Source organism: Elaeis guineensis, chromosome 3, assembly GCF_000442705.2.
Source record: "Elaeis guineensis isolate ETL-2024a chromosome 3, EG11, whole genome shotgun sequence".
Taxonomy (NCBI): Eukaryota; Viridiplantae; Streptophyta; class Magnoliopsida; order Arecales; family Arecaceae; genus Elaeis; species Elaeis guineensis.
This window is the reverse complement of record NC_025995.2, coordinates 89,956,158-89,978,443: the sequence shown is the minus strand read 5'-3', so window position 1 is coordinate 89,978,443 and position 22,286 is coordinate 89,956,158. Positions and strand designations below refer to the sequence as shown.

At 37.8% G+C, this 22,286-nt stretch overlaps 1 protein-coding gene across 1 annotated transcript; it reads left to right on the top strand.

The window, feature by feature from the left end:
- The first annotated feature begins 241 nt into the window (after window positions 1–241).
- Window positions 242–16,559, top strand: LOC140856496 (uncharacterized). The gene is made up of 8 exons (XM_073253949.1): window positions 242–1,557; window positions 14,553–14,744; window positions 14,829–15,073; window positions 15,155–15,358; window positions 15,460–15,552; window positions 15,713–15,814; window positions 15,908–16,267; window positions 16,369–16,559. Exons 6-8 carry the CDS (start codon window positions 15,758–15,760, stop codon window positions 16,444–16,446), a joined length of 495 nt encoding a protein of 164 aa, XP_073110050.1. The 5' UTR covers window positions 242–1,557; window positions 14,553–14,744; window positions 14,829–15,073; window positions 15,155–15,358; window positions 15,460–15,552; window positions 15,713–15,757; the 3' UTR covers window positions 16,447–16,559.
- Window positions 16,560–22,286: the final 5,727 nt, after the last annotated feature.

The following is a 22,286-nucleotide window of genomic DNA, read 5'->3' as shown; positions in this document are numbered from 1 at the left end:
GTTGAACTATTGATGTTTTTAAATATTTTTATCATAAATATTTTCAAAATATTATAAAGAATAAAAAATTTATTTATTTTATCCAAAAGAAGAGAAATGGATTTTTATAAAAATAATTAATTAAAAATATAAAATATATATTATTATAGCAAAAGTTGGAGGGGGGTTTCAGTAGTAAGGGGAGATTTCAATTAGCTTGGGAGCTTGCTTGGTACCCTTCTCGTAGCTTGGCTCAAGTAGCGAAAGCTGTGCGGCTGACTTGCTTTCCTCACCCGCTTTGCTTGACCCAGTCTACCCGCATCTGGTAGTTGCGAGCAAATAGTTGCTCGCATTGATCCGTTTCATTCCTCTCTCTCTGCTTTGTTTTCTTTGGTAAATTTCTATTCTTCTCTCTTTCAGGGCGGCGTCCCCTCCCATTCTAGTTCTAGAAAACTTTCTCCACTTCCAGCCCCATGGTGCACAACCCGGGAGCAGAACTCGGCATCACCCGGGCCCATGCCCGCCGGGGCCGTGATCCAGACATCATCGTAGTCGGCACAATCGCCATCTTCGTCGCCGCCGGCGGTTTCATGCTGGCAACCACACCACTGGATCTTGTTGGCCACCACCTGCTGCACCTGTCGACGGAGACGCACCTCCTGATCAATTTTGTCACCTTCACTCTTGGCCTCCTCCTGGTATACCTTTGGATGGTCGGCGCCACTACAAGGGCACCGTCACCCCTAATCTCCACAAACGCAGCTAAATTTTTGGTCTTTGCCACTCTTATCGTGTCACTGACAGCGCTACTCTTCGGCCATCCTCTTCTTTTTCTGGCTGCCTGATGTTCGGACTGGTCCAGAACTCTTCCAATAGTGCCTTCGTCGGTGATTTATAACAGTGTGGTTAATTTAACTAGCTCTCTGTTCTTTAAATTTCTGCACTCTTATGCTCTGTTATGAAGGAAGCGGTTCTGGGTTACTCCTCTGGATCGAGATGGCTGAGTAAAAGAGAGAATTTTCTGTGGTTATATAAAAGTGGTTCGAAGGAGAATTTACTGTGTTTTCAGAAAGTTTTTTTTTTTTTTTTTTTCAGTATCTCTTAATTTATTTTTTTTTAAATTAGAATAATTTTTGGTTAATTACCCTCCTGATCACCAGCTCTGATCATAGTATTTGGGGCCTCTTTGCTAACAAAAATTTTCGTTCTGGATGGTCTTTAGTCTATTGCAGCCCACGCCGCGTCCACTCCGAACGGGACAGAGGTGCATCCTTCGTCCGAAAAGGGCCAAAAAGGCTCACCAGACTTCGCGCGAATCCACCATTGAATCGTGCAACGTTGCTTCAAGAGCTGTGCGGATGGATAAATGGAAATATTCCGAGGGCTTTGAGCTCTGTGCGGAGCGCGATCCGACGGGCGACGTTGCGGGCGATCACCGTCGAGGCACTGTTAACTGGAACTTTGTGATAGCTTAGGTCGTCGAGTCCACCGCCGTCGGCGGTGCTTACGACCTCTCTCTCTCTCTCCTCTTTCGAAAACCCACAAATAGCCGCAGATGAGAGCGGTGCGTGGGACTCGGTGAGTTGCCTCTATCGCTTCTTTGATCGAATCCGTCTTCGATCTGCTCCAAGGCCCTCCCTTTATATTTAATCTTATTACAGTTTTAGGCGTTTAAATTTGTTCTGGTTTTGCGATGATTCGTTTTAGATCGGAATCCAAATCCTTACCCCTTGATCGGTCACATGGTATTGAGATCATTAAATATTGCAGATTTATTTGTTATAACAAAAAGAGGGAATTTTCAATTTCTTCTATATGTTTGTATATTTTTTTCTGATCTTATAGGAAGTTTTTTTGTTATTTATTTTGGGGTAAAGGTTTTTATAGGAAGTCCGGTACGCGTTCTTAATAAAGTCACTTTAGTAGGGATATTTCTTTTCACGCATTACCTGGATGGAAACAGGGAGAATCAGTGTTACGAGATAGTAGATGGTCAGCAGGTTGAAAGCAAAAGTTGCATCAGGTTAATTGAGGGAGATAATTCCATCAATGGTGCTCATTTCAGGAGTTGAATTAGACGAGATAACAAAAAGTTAATGAAAGATCGAACTCTGAGGTTTGTCTCAGCTTCTAGGGTGGTCAGTTATCTGGGGTACCCTATCCAAATCACGGAGAAAGCATAATCTATTCCCCAGACAACCTTACTACAAAGCCTCCATGGTAAGATGAGCAGAAGTTTAATTTGATGGTTGCAGGAGCAGGGTTGCCTGAACTTGTTGTGTTGTTAACCTTACCGCTAGAGAACCATTCTTCTTACCCTCTTCTTTCTGTTTAGGTTTTTAATGTACATTGAACTTAAATGAAGAAAGCATTTTTTCCTATTTGGAGAAAAGTTATTTGAGGAGAAGCTACTGGTAACTTGGTGTTTAGAAGAAAGTGTGATATTTTAAGTCATGAAATTGAAACTCACAACTGGTTTCTTCTTTTATTGTTTTAAAGAAAAAGAACTAATATTAATCCTCCATCCAAATAGGATTGATGGCAATTATTAACTTAAGTCAAATCCAAAATTTTAGGGATGCTATCCTTATTTATATCCTCCATTTTGAGACTATATCCAAGTGCTCATGGGAAACTAGGTGAGGGGCCAAAAGTCTTTGGACGCACTAGGTGAGGGGCCAAAGTCTTTGTAAGAGTACCATTTCTTATTGATTAACATTTATTTTCTAATGACGTTATTCAAGGTTTTTTCTTTTTTCTTTTTTTTTTCCCCTATACAATCGAATATTTGTTTGGTCTGTTTTATATTTAGTCTTACATTTTCTGTTATGTCTCTCCGCCTCTTTTTTCCCCTTGGTTCATGGAACAAAATGCTCATAACTTGTTTGCTGAAGTTCTATTTTCTATTCATTCGTTGTGTTGTCGACATGAATTATCATTTATGAATTGTTAGAAATGCCCAAGATCACTTCTCATTTATTAATATATGAATCATATTCTTGATGGAATACTGTGATCAATAACAAGGTATTCGAAGCTTGCATGGATGCCCACTTCATTGATCTTCTCCATGCCATTCTCTGAAAGCGGCCTCATTGTCCCCAGTTGACCAGGCTCCCCAGCTTATGCAACGTTGCCCATCGTGAGCCCGATCACAAGCTGTTTGATAAAATTCCTCATGTAAACACCTTTCTCCAGAGTGCCATCCTCTGGGCCCACTCTGCACCCACCAATGGCCCAAAGCCTTTCATCTCTTCTACCATATATGCGCTGCTCCTCACCCCACCACTGCCCCAACTCCTTTAGCCATTGCCCCTGAAGGCTGGTGCTCTCATCTTCATGTTGAGCATTTGCATGGCCATCCATGGCTTTGTGGTCAAGACCCACCGTGCCAATTTTGATGTATTCGGGTACACGGATAATGGGTTCCCAGTATTATATCGGTATTGACTAAATGGTGATCCCACCTCATGAGTTAATCCATTGCAATCTTATTTGCAACTTCCCAAAAAGAAAAAGAAGTAAATTTCATGTATTAAAGTCGCGTCCATCCAAACAAACAGATGTCAGCTGTATGCAAATGTAATTCCTGCAATTTCAGTCGCATGCAACTTTTATTACAATGTATCTATAGTTACTCTTGCTGTGCTTAAAGAATAAGCTCAATACTGGGGAAATCTTCAGAGGAAGCTAAAGAAATATCTTTAGTCTTTGTCCGACCGAAATAGTGGATCATATCTTCCTCCAGTGTGATTAGGCCAAGGCCATTTAGTTTGGAGTGCGACATCCACCATCTGAGTTCTTAGATCTTTCTATAGATCGGAAACAGAAATGTTTTGCCAAGGATCTTCAGATAACCATATTCATGCTGATTGCTGCAATCTTCTGGGCCTGTTAGAAGGAGAGTACCAAAAAGAAAAAAGAGGAAAAAAAGGGAAATGGAGACATAGACACCTGGGAGAGATTTCGATGTAATCAATGATTGGTTGTTCTTCAGCTTAAGGAAAGCTAGAAACTATATTAAGAGATTTATCTGGTGGGTGAAAGATGGGGGGCACTTCGGAGGCATTGGATCACCTTTAAGGCAAGAATGGTAGGCTTAAGCTATCATTCTGAGCTCATCTGAATCAGAGGAGATTGAACTGCTCTAAATCTTTGGAAAACCTGTGGTAGAACTCTTAGAGGCTTAACTCAGATCAGAGCAGCACATTCTTCCTTTTGGGAAACCGTTCCAATTGACCCTCGTGGGTGCAAGCTATTCTAATCCTATACCATTTCTATTCGGATACTTCCTTCTGCTATTTCCCTGTTCATCCCTTTTCTTCCGTTTTTCTTCCCTTCTTTGTTCTATATTTGCTTCTTTACTTTTGTGCAATATACCAACTGTCCTCTAAATCTTTTATACGATTTGTTTGGTTTGCAATTGGAATTAAATTCATAACGGATTAAAATGGGAATTGAAATGATCATATTTTCGGACATGTTTAGTTTGTGATGAGAATCGAAATGGGAATTGAAGTACTTTTAAATAAACTTTATTTTTTTTTGTTTGTGGGTGGTGAAGGGAGGTGCGAACACCACTCGGGTCCTAGAAAATCGCTTTTTATCTGTTGTGATGCATATGGTTGCTTGGTATGGGCTGGTGGCCGATCGCTGCTCCCATGTTTGGTAGCCTATACAGAATTGACTGGTACTTGATTGGGTTTTTTTTTTTGTTGCCAAATTCTGTTGCGTGTGAAAGGTCTGCATTCATGAAGGTGATTCTTCTACTGTTATCCAGTGGCTATCTAGACCTTTTGTTCGTAAATGCATCCAGAGTCCACTGTTACAGGATGTGCTAGCTTGGAAGTAGTTTTTTACTACTTTTCTAGTCTCCTATATCTATCGTGAGGATAACCAAGCGGAGGATTGGATGGCCAGGAAAGCTTTGTAATAGGATGTATCATATCATGCTAGTGATGTTCTCTTTCATGATTTTGCTTCCACATTAGTGGCTGATTCAGTTGGTATTACATGCCCAAAACATGCTACATGATTTTGATTATTCTCTTCTAGGTTCTCAGCTAGGCTTCTTGGATGTGTCTCTGTGGTCTGTATTGTTCTTGGTTTGTGTTTAGGGAGATATGTCAGCCGAGGAAGGCGGTGGATTTGCTTGGACATGCGCTATATCTCCATGTTATTGGTTTCACTTCCTTATCTTCTGTGCTTCAGGCTCCGGCTGTTACTTTCTACAGATCTTCTTATTCTATCTGTTGCTCTTGTATTTCCTATATCATCGGGGTTCTTGTTCCTGTCTTCTTTATTCCAGGATATGGTTTGCTACTTTATCTTGTCTCTAAAGCAGGGATTAATATTGTTGTCATTGGAGCAGTATTAATCTGCACTTTCCTTACGAGGATCTCCCGTCTTGAGTTCAAGCTTTATTTTGCATCAACCCAAAGTTCGGCTGCTTGTCTTCCAAGACCATCACTGATGGTACCTTGGGTTTCTAGTCTTATGTTGGCCTGCGTTATGTCTGTGCGGGGCAAGGCCATAGCCGAGGTTGGTTTTTGGCTATCTTTTTTTCTTTTTCTCTTTTTTTTTTTTTTCACTTTTCTTTTTATATAACGTTCTCTTTTTCTAGGCTCTCTTACGTGCACCCAAAAAAAAAATTGCTCGGTGATTCTTTAATATCTGCTTTGACAGAAATTGAGCTACCCTTCCCTTATCCAAAATCAGGAAAGATAAGAAGTGTTGATTCTTTAGCACCTACTTCGAAACCAGACCAAAGTACCACAGAAAGCATTATCGTGATCATCTTTATTATTATAGAAAAATGAAAAAACTCTTTTTCCTTCCCTTTCTTATTTCATAAAATAATAATATACGGTATTATTACATGAAATGAAGAAAGACAAGGAAAAGAAGGATTGAATTATTAGTGGTCCATGTGAACCTGGTCGGACTAATAATTTGGACCGGTTCATGGGAGCCGATCCGTCGGACCTGGTCCATCGAATGCTTTCTCGTCAAAGGGTGGCTCCCATCTCCAGCCACGCGGCCACCTTACTACGAATTCCTCCTCGTTCCTCAGTCTACTCGTCGAGTCATTCCTTTCCTCCCCTCTCGGCGCCCCCATACCTCAAAAACCAAACAAGAATCCATGGCACAGAATTTAGCTGAAGGACATCCGGCTTTCGGACTCCTGGCCCGGCCGAGCCGGGCGATACAAGGTAATCCAAGTCGCTGTGATCGGCCTCTCTGTTGCTGCTTCATGGTTTGTGCCTCCCAGAACATCTCTGGAGCCTGGTGAATCGATCCTGAGTCCATGATATATTTCGGTGTTAGTCTCCTCGCCTTCATCCTCGACCTGCTTCTAATGTATGTACGCATTGCGAGCATTCAGTTGCGGCCAGTGTTAGTGAATCGCTTGATGTTGGCAACCACTGCTACGGCTGTCGCTGCCTTATGGGCTTCTTCGCCCTCTGTTTCCGCCCCAAGCTGATCGTTGTGGCCTTCTTCGCCCTCTGCATCGCCACCGGAGGGCTTCTGCTTATACGGTAGGCCCTCTGGTGCTTGGCCACCATGGATGGTCTTTTGAATTAATTATTCTTGATAAGGTAAGAAAAAAATAGTACTTCCAGAGCCAGTGTAATACATATATGCTATATAAATATGGCGCAGGTTGGGTCCAGATATCAGGCTCATATATCTGGCCAAGCTCAGTTCAATTTTAAGTCAAGGCTGGTTCGTGACCTAGGCTCAACACAATCTACATAAAGAGAAAGTCTTTGCGCACCGCATGTGGTGCAATAAATTTAATATGGAGTATACTGTCTAATTATCTTAAAGCACATAATGTACTTAATAATAGGATATAAATTTAATACTTTTCAATTTTTTATTAAATTTTAGTGATAAAAATATCTTTTTCTCTACAAAATAAAGAAGAAATAGTATTAGTATTTTCAAATATCTTGTATGATTTTTTGTGAATATATATGATATTTTAAACTATGTATATGATTTTCTGTATATTTATGACATCTCGAATAATATATTTAATTTTTTTGATGTCTTGTATGACTTCTTATGAATATATATGACATTGCGAATAAAGTATATGATTTTCTGTGAATATATATTATGTGCTAAACAATACATATTGCTTCCTAACGTCTTATATGACTTCCTATGAATATATATGATATTTTAAATAATATATATAATTTTTTGATATCATATAAAATGTTAGGAAGTGATATAAAGCGTTAGAAAGTCATATATATTGTTAGGATGTCATATATATTCACAGAAAGTCGTATATATTGTTTAGGATGTCATATATATTCATAAAAAAATATATATATTATTTCGAAATACTATATATACTCACAGAAAATCATATAATACATTAGGAAGCTATATATCACTACAAGAAAATAGAAATTTATCGACTTTTTTTTGCCGACGCTTTTGAAAAGCGTCGGCAGGTTGCGCTGACCTGCCGACGCTTTTAAAAAGCGTCATTTTTTAACGACGCTTAAAAGTGTCGAAAAATTTGAGCACTGTCAACGCTGACGCTTTTAGCAAAAGCGTCGTTAAATAAAAAAAATATCGACGCTTTTTTACGTCATTATTTAACGACGCAAAAAAGCGTCGTTAGGTTCGTTTAATACCCCCCATCTCCCGTGCCCTAATCCATCTACTGCCGCCCCTTTCCACCCATTCCTCCGCCGACCCCATCTCCGCCGCCGGCAGCGCAGCCGCCGTCCACACCGCACCGGCCCTCCTCCCCTCCCCCCTCTCGACGATCGAACGGGCTTCCAGATTCAGTGCCCGGTTCACTGGTTCAGAGCAGCCCTACCGCCCCAATCTTCCCGTGCGCTCCCAAGCCGCCTTTTCGCCCTTGTCTCCCTCGCTCCCGTGGTCAGGTGAGATCTCTTCCTCCTCTTCTCTTCTTCTTAAGAGCTTTTAGAACCATGGACTCACACCGCTCTGCCATCCTTCTTCCCCCATCATCTCCGCCCTCGGCCCCTTCCCGTCCGTTAGCACAGCCACTGCCGCCACCGCTCCGCTGTAATCCCCCAAACCATGGCTCATGACACTGGCCGGTTCAACCCCTAGGCTTACCTCTACGTGAAGTACCAAACCTTGATTTAATTGGCTGCGTCTTGGTCTTCTCATCTGAGAGCCGTGCCCTGACAAGCTTGTGTTCGTTTCATCCATGAGCTCCCATGCCTCGCTGCTGGGTCATGGCCTCTCCAATGTAGTCCATGGCATGAAAACTACCCAACCTTGGTGGGGGCACGAAACCTGATGTTGATAGATCGGAGCTCAGAGATGGTACACTGGTGCCGCGGCCAGCATCATCTTCGCTCGGCAAAGGAATTCAAGTGGTGTTTAGCACGAATAAAAAGACTTTCTTATTTTAAGGTGTTTTTGATGAATATATATTATTGCAACTGCTCTAGAATTTCATAATAACATGCCTGTTTTGCATTAATTTTTTGCTGATTGTTTTGGTGAATTAATCCGCAGAAAAACAGATGGAAATAAGAGATAGATGGGTATTCATTCAGAATATCTGGTTGCTTTGTGATTTTCTAGCCTAGTTGCTTATGAATTGGGAGATATGTGGTTGTGGTTGCTTTAAAATAAAGAAATGTTTAATGTAATTGCTGATTTCTTCTGAAATTATAGTTTGTTATTCGATGCAGTTGCCCTTTTTCGTGGGGGCTATTTTTCTCTGTCAGTTTAGTATTATTATTATTTGAATTATTATTATTATTATTATTATTATTATTATTATGTTTCTGGTGTAGATTGAGTTACATTTGTTTTTTTTGTTTTTTGTTTTGTTTATGTTTTTGTTTTTTTTGCAATAGATCCATCCCCATGATTCTGAAAGATGGCCTTCCTTTTCAATTTTTTGCTTAATTAAATACATCATTCTTCCTTCAATCTCAGTTTTGAAGGAACAAAGAAAAAAAAAGGTACAGGTAGTCCTCCTTTGGTTTTGAATTGCTCTTTTAGATAATGAAAATTATGACTCAACGATGACGCCTCCAGTAGAACCTAGCAAATGATGGGACAAGTAGTACCTCTCAATACCTAGAAAATGGAACCTCCACCAAATCGATTGGTGTGGGTAATTATTCAGTTTATTAGCTTAACCTTGAAAAGCAGTGTTTTCAAGGGGGGAATAAGGAAAAATCAAGAAAAATCCCCATTGTTCTAGTAACATCTTGTCCCTTGAAAAATTTGTGTACAAAGTTTCACCACCTAGTTTTGTGGTTCCCTTGTCACTAATTTGGAAGTAATGCAGTTTTATGATAGTGATACTTGAACTTGTGCTTTGTCATTTGGATCATTATTCATCTATAAAATCTAAAATTTAGATATTGGATGTGCCAAATAAAACTTCTATATCCTATGGAAGAGAAGTTAGGAATTCAAGTATGAAATTGAGTAAATCTGTGGCTGCAAATGGGTTGGATCAGATCCGAGCATGGTTGACCTCAATTTAACCCAATTTCATTCTTAGGTCTTGATTTTGACCCGGACTGAAACCATTCGTTGATCACAATAGGTCTGATTGAGTATATGGAAATAATTTTAGACCTCACAGATCATTCGAGTTGGGTTGGACTGAAGTATGATATCTAGGTTAGGATTAGATAAAATCGGTCTATAGTTCAAGTCAAATATTTAGCTATTATCTATAAATAAAAAATAATAATTAAAATTAAATATTAAATATGAATTTTTTTTTTAAATTTGATCCCAAAAAATGATCATCCTTAAGGTACAACTTCACATATTATAATTTTTCAAAATAGGTATTGATATACTTTATATTTAACATAATTAAAAAACTTTTGTGATCAATGTACCAAACTTTTCTTAACATTCTATATTTTCAATTTCTTTAAAGATTCTTTAAACATTCTATATAGTACAATTAATTAAGGTTGTGCTACATGGTTGATGAATGGATAATTTCATAGTTTCATGAATCCTGATTGATTGCTTATCTGACATGTGGCGCTCGTTATGTGGCTGGACCCTGATATCGTGTGGCCTACGTTATCCTTATCTTCGTGACTGATGAAGACTAAGCATTTGGATTAAGCTGGGCCAAGTTTCTTTGTCCACTACTCTCCAAGTTAATATCAGGTATTAAATCAAGTTAATTATGAATTAATTTTAAAAAAAATTGCATTGCATAGAAACATAGACCCGTCTTTTGATTAATGTATATATTCTATTGTATCCGTACATTTATTTATTTTTGTACGGGTAAAAGAATTATGTACATTGATCAATTGATTGTCCAGTATGGACAGTTTGGAAAATGTGAGTAATTCTATAGGTCATTACCATAATCAAATGGTATGCTGAGGGTTCGGAATAAATTTCGGATGGTATTTTCCTTTTGTTCTTCCTATACGAAAGAACTAAGAGAAAATGCTGTCGAAATTTTTTTCGGCTCTTGTTGCATATCATTTGATTTTTGTAATTGACCTATAGAATTAATAAATTTTCTAAATGGGATAGGACCTTCTTTACCTATTAGTTGATGATAGCAAGCATTTACTATGTAAATTTTATCTAGCTGTTATTTTTTTGAATTTTATGAAATGACTGATATTTTTTACTCATTGCATTAATATAGATTGTATAATTTTTTTTATTTTTAGATAAATTGTAAGTTCGGTCATTTTTATCCTACAATGGACAAAAGTTGGATAAATAAATCAAAGAATAGTAAAGAATATTTAGATGGAGTTCATGATTTCATTAAATTTGGTATGGAGAAAAGTAGTTTGAATGGAAAGATTTTATGTCCATGTCGGAAATGTGTAAATAGTTCTTCTTTAGATCCACAAATTGTTGAAGAACATTTGGTATGGAATGATTTTTTAAGAGGTTATACCAACTGAATTTTTCATGGGGAATCTATGTTGCCATCATCATGTAACCAACCCCTGATTCATTTTGGATCCACTAGTCTACAAGACAATTCTGTAAGAGATGATAATATAAGGGGTTTGATCACAGATACTTTTGGACTTGGTGTTCAAAATTTAGGAGAATCCAGTAGTATACAAGAAACAGTTGGGATGTTTGATGGATGTACGCATACGGAACATATGCATGTTGAGGAGCCTATACATACATCTAATGATGAGACAGCTCGTTATCACACCTTAATGAAAGATGCAGACGAAGAATTATATCCGGGTTGTACGAAATTTTCTAAGATTTCTTTTCTTGTACATTTATTTCATATAAAATATTTGAATGGATGGTCTGGAAAGAGTTTTACCATGCTGCTCAAGTTATTAAAGGATGCATTTCCAGAAAGCACTCGTTTACCACCATCGTATTATGAAGCCAAGAAAGTAGTAAAGGAATTGGATCTTGGATACGAAAAGATTCATAGTTGTCCGAAAGATTGTATGTTATATCGGGGTGAAAACGCTAATCAAGAGTCATGCAATGTATGTGGATCTTCAAGATGGATAACACAAAAAGAAGATCGAGATGATGTACTGAATGAATTGGATGCAACGCGGAGTAAAAAGAAACCGGCCAAAGTATTGCGTTACTTTCCTCTTATACCTAGATTGAAAAAGATTTATGCATCATCAAAAACAGCTTCATCAATGAGATGGCATGATGAAGGACGTACAAAGGATGGAATGTTGAGACATCTAGCAGATAGTCTTCAATGGAAAGCATTTGATGATAGGCATCCTGATTTTGCCTCTGATGTTCGCAGTGTTAGGTTTGGCTTAGCTTCTGATGGCTTCAATCCATTTCAGACCCTGAGTTCTACCTACAGCACTTGGCCAGTCATTTTGATACCTTACAATTTGCCATCGTGGATGTGCATGAAACAATCATCACTTATCTTGTCAATGGTTATTCCAGGAGATAAGGGTCCAGGCAATGATATTGATATTTTTCTACAGCCTTTGATAGAGGAATTGAAACAGTTGTGGGAGGATGTTGATGCATTTGATGCTTCCAACGGCCAAACATTTAAACTACGGGCAGCTTTGTTATGGACTATTAATGATTTTCCAGTATATGCCAATTTATCTGGCTGGAGTACAAAGGGATGGGTCGCATGTCCTTGTTGTGGAGATTCAACACATTCAATTTGGTTAAAACATGGAGGCAAGTTTTGTTACATGGGACATCGTCGATGGTTGGAAGCAAATCATCCGTTTCGATTTCAGAAAGATTTGTTTGATGGTACTATAGAATTGGGATGTGCCCCTATTCCACCTTCTGGAACTGATGTTCATAGACAAATGGATAGCATCAATTACAGTTATGGTAAGCACTCAAAGTCCTCTAAAAAAAGAGGAAGGGATGATGTTGAAAGCTCAGTGCATGAAGGGTTACCAGAGGAAGTCAGTATCAGTACTATAGATGCAGAGGTGTTTCAAGATCCAGACAATTATTTCGAGGATGAAAATGAGGAAGACACACAGATAGCATCTACACAACAGCCCAGTAAACATTTATGGAAAAAACGAAGTATCTTTTTTGACTTATCTTATTGGAAACATAATCTTATTCGGCACAATCTTGATGTCATGCATATAGAGAAGATGTTTGCGATAATTTACTTGGAACATTTTTAAATCTTGATGGAAAGAGCAAAGATAACATGATGGCACGTCTTGATTTAAAAGAAATGGGTATCCGACAGGAACTTCATCCTAAAATGCTTGCTAATGATAGAATTTATGTGCCTCCTGCATGTTACACAATGTCTGCTCGAGAAAAGGATAATTTTTTGGGAGTTTTGAAAAGTATCAAGGTACCTGATGGATATGCATCAAATATTTCACGATGTGTGCATCTAAAGGATCGAAAACTTTCAAATCTTAAAAGTCATGATGGTCACATATTGATGCAAGATATTTTTTCAATAGCTTTAAGATCGTCATTGCCGAAACAAGTTGTTACAATTGTACTTCGATTATCGTCATTCTTTAAGGCATTATGTTCCAAAGTTATTGATCCTCGGAAACTTGATCAGTTAGAATCCGATATTGCAATTACACTTTGCCAGATGGAAAAGATTTTTCCTCCTGGATTTTTCATTATTATGATACATCTGCTAATTCACCTAGCTTCAGAAGTTAAAGTTGGTGGACCGATACATTATAGATGGATGTATCCTATTGAGAGGTATTATTGCAAACCTTAAATCTTTTGATAATTTTATTAGAAACAACAGCATACTGATATTTTAATAAATATTTAATTCTTGAAGGTATCTTGTGCGTCTTAAAGATTATGTGCGAAATAGAGCCTATCCCGAAGGCTCGATTGCTGAAGCATATATTGCGGATGAATGTTTGACATTTTGTTCAAGATATCTTCAAGGTGTAGAGACTATTTTTAGTCGACCTCAACGGCATAATGACTTTATGGAGAATGCAGAACTGTATAAGTTCTTAACTGCTGAAAAATTCTTGGGAAGAGCTGAAAGTATTGTACTTGATCAAAAATCCTTAGCACAAGCACATCGTTATGTTTTACTTCATAGTAACATAATATCTGACCATCGCAGGTTAGTATATTTAAGGAATGACATCAAAATTTAAATTTTATATTAGGTATAATGTTCTAAATGATATATTTATATTTTATGCAGTGAATTTTTAATTTATCAAAGACGAGCCAATCATAACATTCGTCCTAATGCAAGGATTGAACAGCGATGGTTGGTCGAGTTATTCCCTATGTAGCTTTCGAATCAGGTGTGATTTATATTTAATTATGAGATATATTAATTTTTGATACATATTTAATATCAGATAACTCAACTACACTTCGTCATATCATTTTTTGTTAGGTATCAAAGATGATGGAGACAAATAATTCAGATGAACTAATAGCTCTTGCTCGAAGACCTAACAAGATTGTGAATAGATATAACGGTTTCATAATTAATGGCTTTAAATTTCATACTAGAGAACGAGAGAAATTTAGAAAAATACAGAATAGCGGTGTTATGGTGGAAGCGGATGGAAAATCCTATTATGGTGCACTTAAAGATATCTATGAGTTGGATTATTATGAAAAATTTAAAGTAGTACTGTTTAGATGTGATTAGATAGACATAAACTCACCAAGGGGTTTGAAACAAGATGCAAATGGATTTACACTTGTAAATTTTTCAAGGTTGATACACACTGGTGTGTTATTGAAGGATGACCCATTCATTTTTTCATCTCAAGCTCGTCAAGTATTTTATGTACAAGACACAAAAGATAAAGATTGGTTTACTGTCATCAAAACAAAACCTAGAGACTTATATGATATGGGAAACCAAGTGGAGGATGATGACGATGACACTTATACACAATGTATGCCCTACAATTTTGTGGCAGCTGATGATTTAAATGCTACGACGACGTTGGTTAGAACAGAATTTGAAGGAAACACTACTGCTTGATTGTTACTGATAATAATTATTTATGATGTATATATTTTGCATTAATTATTGTGTTATTTTACTCCATATATTAACTTATTCTACCTTTTATTTATATAAATGCTAGGTTACATCATGCGTCGCAGGGGACGATATGCTGGTGTGCAGTTCCAGTTTTCACAGACAGAGGTCGGTACGTCTTCTTCAGCACAGCAGCCTGAGGCCAGTTCAGCTGCACAGCATTCTGAGCCCTGTCCTTCATCATCAGCACAGCACGATCCTCCTGTTCATCAGTCAGATGATGAGATACATGTGCAGGGTATATATTGTCTTTCATGTAATTTTATTTTTATTTTATTTTATGTATATTTATGATATAGTTACTTTTATGTATTTTTTGCAGACGGATCCGGGAGAGTACGCCCCAGACGCAGACCCACAGTAGTACGAGATGTGTGGCAGATGCGTGAGGGCGAGAGGATTGTTGTGGAGTGCAATCAGCTAGGTCAGCCAATTAAGAAAGCTGCCTGCTTATTGACTTCATTTTTGGAGACTGTTGCTCGGAGGCCTCAGCTATGTCCGTTGGGCTATGCAAAATGGAATGACATGCTTCCAACGTACAAAGTTGAGCTCCTCCGAGTTATAGAGGTAATGAATTGATGTTTATACTGTATATTAATTGTTAATCATTTATATAATTTATTTCATTTCACTTTTTTTTTTTTATAGAGCAAGTTTGTTCTCCCTCCATCCACTCATGATTTTGTAATGAAGTCTCTCAACCGCAAATAGAAAGAATATAGAGCACAATTGAAGAAGGACTATATGAGACAGGGTATGACAGAGGAGGAGGTTGCTAGGAATTGTCCTCCTGATGTACCCCCTCATCAGTGGATGGAGTTGGTTCATTATTGGTTCTCCGAGAGGGCACAGGTATATTATCTGCTTATTATCTTTTTTTCTAAATATTTTATAAAAATATTGATTTTTATTATATATTATACATATAACAAGTTCTTTACTTTATTTTACAGACTTATTCTGCTATTGGTAGAGCTGCACGAGCAGCTCAGTCTGTTCCTCATACATCGGGGTCGAAGAGTTATGCACGACTCCGACAGGAGTTTGTATGTTCCTTAAACTTTCATAATTAACTTTTAATTTTTATGTTGAAATATTTATATAACTAATATCATTATGTATCGTGGATCATGTCTGTATCATGATACTCATATATTTTTTTAAATTATTATAACTGTTTGCTTAAAATTAAAATTATTTGTGTAGGTGGATGAGCAGGGGAGGGAACCCGGATAAGTGGAGTTTTATCGGATGACTCATACTCATCAGGATAGTACTTTTGTTCGAGATGAGTCGAGAGATTTATATGTACGGCATTATTAATATTCTATTTTTTGCAATGATTTAAATTTAATTTTGTTAGCTATTAATGTATAACTCTTGTTTTCAAAAAAAATACAGGAGAGGGCTACATCTCTCATTGCGAAGCGTGACGACGAGTCCGCAGCATCTACGCAGCAGAGCCGTATCGAGGCCGAGGTGTTCACAGAGTTATTGGGACCAGAGCGCTACGGCCGAGTGAGGGGTTATGGAGTAGGAGTCACCCCCACTCAGTTATCTGAGGTTAGTAGATATACGCAGCATGCTGCAACAGATGCTCAGGATTCACGCGTTCGCAGACTCGAGGCGGAGATACAAGAGATTAGACAGAGTCGTGTCGCTGAGATGGAGGAGATGCGACAGAGCCGTGCCGAGATGCAGGCCATGAGGGGACAGATTGATCGCCTTACATCTTTATTAGAGATGTATGGTCCATCTCAGGTAAACACATATTATTAAATATATATTTTTGTATTAATTTAATGATTTATATAGTTTTATTTATAGATATACAAATCATGCTTTTGATATGTTTCTTATAGGCTCCTGGCACATCAGGCACCCGTCGAGACAGCGGCACGTCATGTGGAGACAACGACGACCATCCGCCTGCGGATTGACATTATTTTATTTTTATTATATTTTTATATTTATTTATATTACTCTTGATTGTAATGGACGATTAGTACTTTATTTTTATTTATATAAAATAATATCTTTTGGTTTGGTTAAATTTGCTATTTAAGTTTGCTTTTGGTGTGAATGGTGGTGATTGTACAGGTGTGAATGGTGGTAATTGTACAAGTTTATGTTAGAATAATTGATATAATTTTATACAGGAATGTATGTATTCTTTTTTTTTTGTATATAAAATCTGTATTTTTTTTTCTCTTAAAATCTTTAACGACGCTTATAAGCGTCGTTAAAATAAATTTAACGACGCTTATAAGCGTCATTAAAGACAAAAAAGTCGACGCTTTGAAAAGCGTCTTGGTAGAGTGCGGGTCGCGGAGTCATTAACGATGCTAAAAAGCATCGTTAAATGTGGTTTTAACGACGCTTTAAAGCGTCGTTAGAAATGAATTTAACGACGCTTAAAAGCATTGTTAAAACAAACTTAACGACGCTTATAAGCGTCGTAAAAAACCTAACAGCCGACGCTTCAAAAAGCGTCTTGGTAGAGTGGCGGACGCGTTGTCATTAACGACGCTAAAAAGCACCGTTAAAAGTTAATTTTACGACGTTTTAAAGTGTCATTAAAAAATAACGACGCTTTTAAAAAGCGTCGGCGCTTTCCATCTCCACTCTTACATAGGCGACGCTTTGACGATGCTTTTTGAAGCATCGTAAAGGATATTGGCGATGCTTATTAGCGTCGTAAAATAACCTTAATAGCGTCGTTAATGACCATTTTCACCGTAGTGTATATTGTTTAGGATGTCATATATATTCATAGAAAGTTATATACATTGTTTGGAATGCCATATATACTCGTAGAAAATCATATAAGATATTAAAAAGATGTCATATATATTTACAGAAAATTATATAAAATATTATAAAGCTATATATATTGTTCAGAATGATATAAAGGTATAGGGAGTTATTTATATGGTTCAGGACGTTATAAATATTTATAAAAAATTATATAAGGCATTGAGCAGTAATAATACTGTTCTTTTTTATTCTATGAAGAAAAAAATATTTTTATTCTATGAAGAAAAAAATATTTTTATTATTAAAAATAAAAAAATAAATAATACTAAATATTTATTTTATTTAAATATATTATATATTTTTATATTATTGGACGGTGTTTTAGTGTCACGTGGAACTCAGACCGTGTCAAATGGTTATGTGTTGGCCCACCCTATTTAATATACCTCGCTGGCTGCGACCAATCTGATTTTGATGGGCATGCACTTGGCTTGGGCGAAGATGACATAAAAAATTCTGTTAACCTGGGAGCTATGATAATCTTAATAAAATCTAAGAGGTTTGTGTATGTGAAAAATCAAAAGGTCAATGACATGTCATTTTTGAGCTTCTTAATAAAGCAGTGGTTGAGCAGATTTGGGCTCTTTTATATATTATATGAGATATAGATTGTTATATTTGGCCTCCTGCTATCATTAGCGATATCTGATGATGGCATTCTCATTCACGTCACGTCCTCGGAGCGTGACAATTCATGATGTGATGGTAAGGATATTAATTTTGCGTCCATCTCCGGTTGCAATCCTCGGCCAGAAATGTTTGGCCGTTTAACATTATTTTTGTTCTTCGAATGCATGCAAGTACAGCATGCTGCACTGTGCAACACAGGATGAGCATTTATAGCTGATGCGGCGTCTTTGTAGCCACATAGATCCTACCAAGTTGGCCCCACCATTTGGCCGGAAAGAATCTGACTCGTTGATCAACGTGGCACATAGGATAGCGCTGGACTAGGCCGGAATCGGACGTCATGGACTTGGTGGATTGCACCTATTGGACCCAGGACTCCCTTTCGCCAGTAATCTATCCAATCCATAGACGGTGTTATTTTTTCCCGTTCTGTTCTCTGAATTGTGAGTGTGAGCTAATAAGTACTGCCGTATGATTTTTATTTCTCAGTGTCCTGTTGTGGTGAGTGTGAAAGGAAAATGGTTGTGTGTTTCTATCTGCAAGGTTGAGGTATAATAATTAAATAAACGGGGGTATGCTCAAAATTCTTCTCTCTTTCGGCGTCTGATTATAGAATTTTGGCAAAATCTGTGTTCGTTTTGTTCCAGGCATGTCAGATCCTTCGTGGCCTTAATCAGGTCGACGCACACAGATGATGAATGGGAGGCTGACGGTCATTCATTCCCTGAACCTCTGAAGAGCCTGACGATCACTATCCAGGAGTCCTGCTTCTTCTCTCACAGCAATGTTTCTGTCTCTCTCTCTTTTCGGGTTGGTACGACGCTGTACGGCAAGAAATCCGAACCACACCACTATTTGTTCGTCACAGGCCTTTTAAAGGTTTAAACGTGGTTTAAAACCTAATTAGATTAGGTTTAGGTCTCCTAAACAAGTCAAATCAACCTCTCCCTGGGCCGTCCGATCGCGATCGATCCACGAAATAGTGCCGTAGACCGTGTGAAACGCATGGGAAATGCCCACGCGGTCCACAGGCCCCACCGTGGACCGGGGCAAAGGGGCCGCGGGCCTGGGTCGCGCGTCCCGCACGGGCCTGGGTCGCGTGTCCGCGCAGACCTGGGTCGCGCGTCCCGCGTGGGCCTGGGCCTGGGTTGCGCATCCCGCGCAGGCCTGGGTCGCGCGTCCCACGCGCTGCCGCCTGCGGCCGCGCCACTGCTGCCCGCCGCCGGCGGTCTTCCACCGCTTCGATTCTCGTGCCGACTTCAAAAGCTCGTATCTCCTCCATCCGAGCTCCGTTTCAGGTGATCTTGGTCTCGTTGAACTCCGTTTTTCGCCGCGAACCTCGCTGTGGGCTCAATGTGGGCTGAATCTCGAGGCGTCAAATCCTAACAAGTACAAACAAAATCGTGTCATTTTTGTATGGCTTAAAGGATAAATGCACACCTGTTGACTTCAGATTGGTTCCGGCAAGTCCTCGGTCATGAAACAAATACATTATTTGATTCCTTAAGCTGCACGTACGTACGTACGTGTGTATATATATATATATATATATATATATATATATATATATATATATATATATATATATATTAAAAGCAGTAAGGTTCATGCTCCTACCATATTCGCTTGCAGGTGATTTTTCCCATTCTCAGTTGTATATACGGCCAACCAACACATCCGTCGTACTTTTGAAGCGGTCAGAGAATTAGACTCTGTCATTGTTCTTATCTTTTGTTCAGGATGAAGCATTAGCTCTACGAGGTCGTGGCCTCCTTGGTAATGGGCATTTGGGTCGCTATCCAGGAACCATCCGGGAAGGTTCCACCTAAACCCTTTTTTTTATTTATTTTGGTACACAGGTTCCACCTAAACCTTAGCAGGTTCTCTCCTCCTTCTAAATGCCTCTATAACTTTAACCCCCCCCCCCCCCCCCCCACAAAAAAAAAACGCCTCTATAGATCCACTTCTCTATAAAGACCGCACCCATCTGTTTCCCCGTCGTCTGTTACGTCGTAGAGGCCCATTTCTCTGCCTTCTATTTACTGTAACGAAGTCCATGGCCCTCAACACACCTGCTGATCTCCTCGTTGCCATGTTCGCCCTCTATTTATTACTCGATTTTCGGGATACATAAGGTTAACATTGTTTAACATTAATCACCCAATTAATACTTTTTTCTGTTGGTTATATTTAGGACTGGAGTTTCTGAGTTTGATTCCACACATTGCACGCCTCTAATTTGTAAGTTTTAGATTAATCCTTAATATTGATTTTATTATACTATTTGATTGTTAGTTCAATTAGATTGCATTTAGCTCTCATGGAAAATGGAATTCATCACGTTTTCTGAATACCTATTTTGTGTACTCTTTTTCTATTTAGTTTGAAAAATTAAGAAGATCATCCATTTTCATTCAAAATAAAATAAAATAAAATAAACGTAATAGATGTGCCATTATTTGGATGCCATGACATAACAGTCGATACATTTTCTTGCTTACATTTCTTCATAGGATAGTATATTTTCCATCCACATATTCCCATTTGTGTCACCACTGACTAGAAAACGGTTAGTTTTCCTTTGTGTCACCACTGACTAGAAAACGATTAGTTTTCCTTCATGATGAAAATAAAAGGCCTTGATAAGAGATTGGGCATATATGGAGCCCATTATAAATTGAGATGGTTCGATTATCCCTTTTACTTGGACCAGTCCAGGTATGGCCCACCATGTAGTTTCCAGACCTGATGTCTTTCGTTTCTTCTACGCTACTATTTTTTTATTCTTTTATGCATGCTCTGGTCCCATCTCACTATCTTATTGAAATGTGGAGCGGTTGTTTTCTCCAAAAAAAAAAAAAAAGATACTGTTGTTTTGAGTGCTACATCCGGGGTATCTGTAATGTCTGGAATATCCATCATCAAAATAATATCGCAAAAAAAAAAAAAAAAGTTCAATCACAAATTTGTGTTGACCACTCTCTGAAACACAGTAATCCTCTTCTTTCACAGAAAAGAACAAAAAACCGACTAGATCAGTTTTCTACGATGAATCCTCCCCTCAAATTTGTTTTGACACAATTTTCTTCTTCTTTCATAGAAAAGAACAACAAACTGATGAAATCAAGCTTTCTGCATAGAATCATCCTCAAAAATTATAGAAACTTATTTTTTTTCCTCTTCATTAAAAAAGAATAAATCACCTCTCTGCAATAGAATCCTCAAAAACCTATTACTGGATGTAGAAGCTCTTGGGCTGTGATCTGTATCAATGACTTAAAACACTGAAGTACTATGGAAAAAGAAAAAAAAAAAAAAGCACTGCAAAATGACCCATGTCATGCTAATGAATTGGAGAGCATTTTGCTGAATTTTTTTTTAAATTATTATTATAATAAACATATATTGCAAGAATATCGATCGGCAGGCTGGATAGACCTTGACAATAACAAGTGAATACATCCATGTATGTGGCTGTACGTACTACGAGCTGGACAGCTAATCCGCCTTCCTTTGTCCTTCCACTCCGATTGGAACGTAACACCACAAGCAAGAAAACAAAAAAAAGGGAAAAGCCACCGAATCTGCCTCCAGCCAACGTCATCGAAAATCTACCGGGAATTCAAGGGTCCCCCACACGTCATCTCCCAGATTCACCTTGAATTCTTTTCTGCCTGACAAATTCAAACACATTGACAAATCAAAAGGGATGGCCACGTCTCCTTCACTTATTTCTTTATGTTAGAAGGATTAATCTTTTCTGCAACGCCATGCTGCGGTCATGTAAGAGCTGGCTTGAAGAAAGTATGATAAATTCTTACTCTTTTGGTTTAATGCAAATTAACTTTTTTTATTCTGTTTACTATTTTTTGGATAAACCAGTGAAAACTCTTAGTTCGAGTTTAAACTTAAAAAGTAGTTTTCTAGTTGAATTTCATTTAAAACAGCTCTCCAATTGACATAAATAACTAAATTACTCCGATAATTATAAACCAGCACTAAAACAACTCTATGATATTAAAAAATAGTATTACCTTATTATAAAGTAATACTGTCTTAGTATAAAACAATACTGCCTTATTATGATGTAAGAGTATTACAAAATAGTACTTTCTTATTATAATACAGTACTACCTTATTATAAAACAGTACTTCCTTATTGTAATATAACACTATTATAAAAGTTTTATTATAAAACAGTACTATCGTATTATAAAACAACACTACGATATTAGAAAACAGTACTGCCTTATTATAAATAAGTACTGCATTACGTATTATAAAACAATACTGCGATATTAGAAGATAGTATTATCTTATTATAAATCAATAC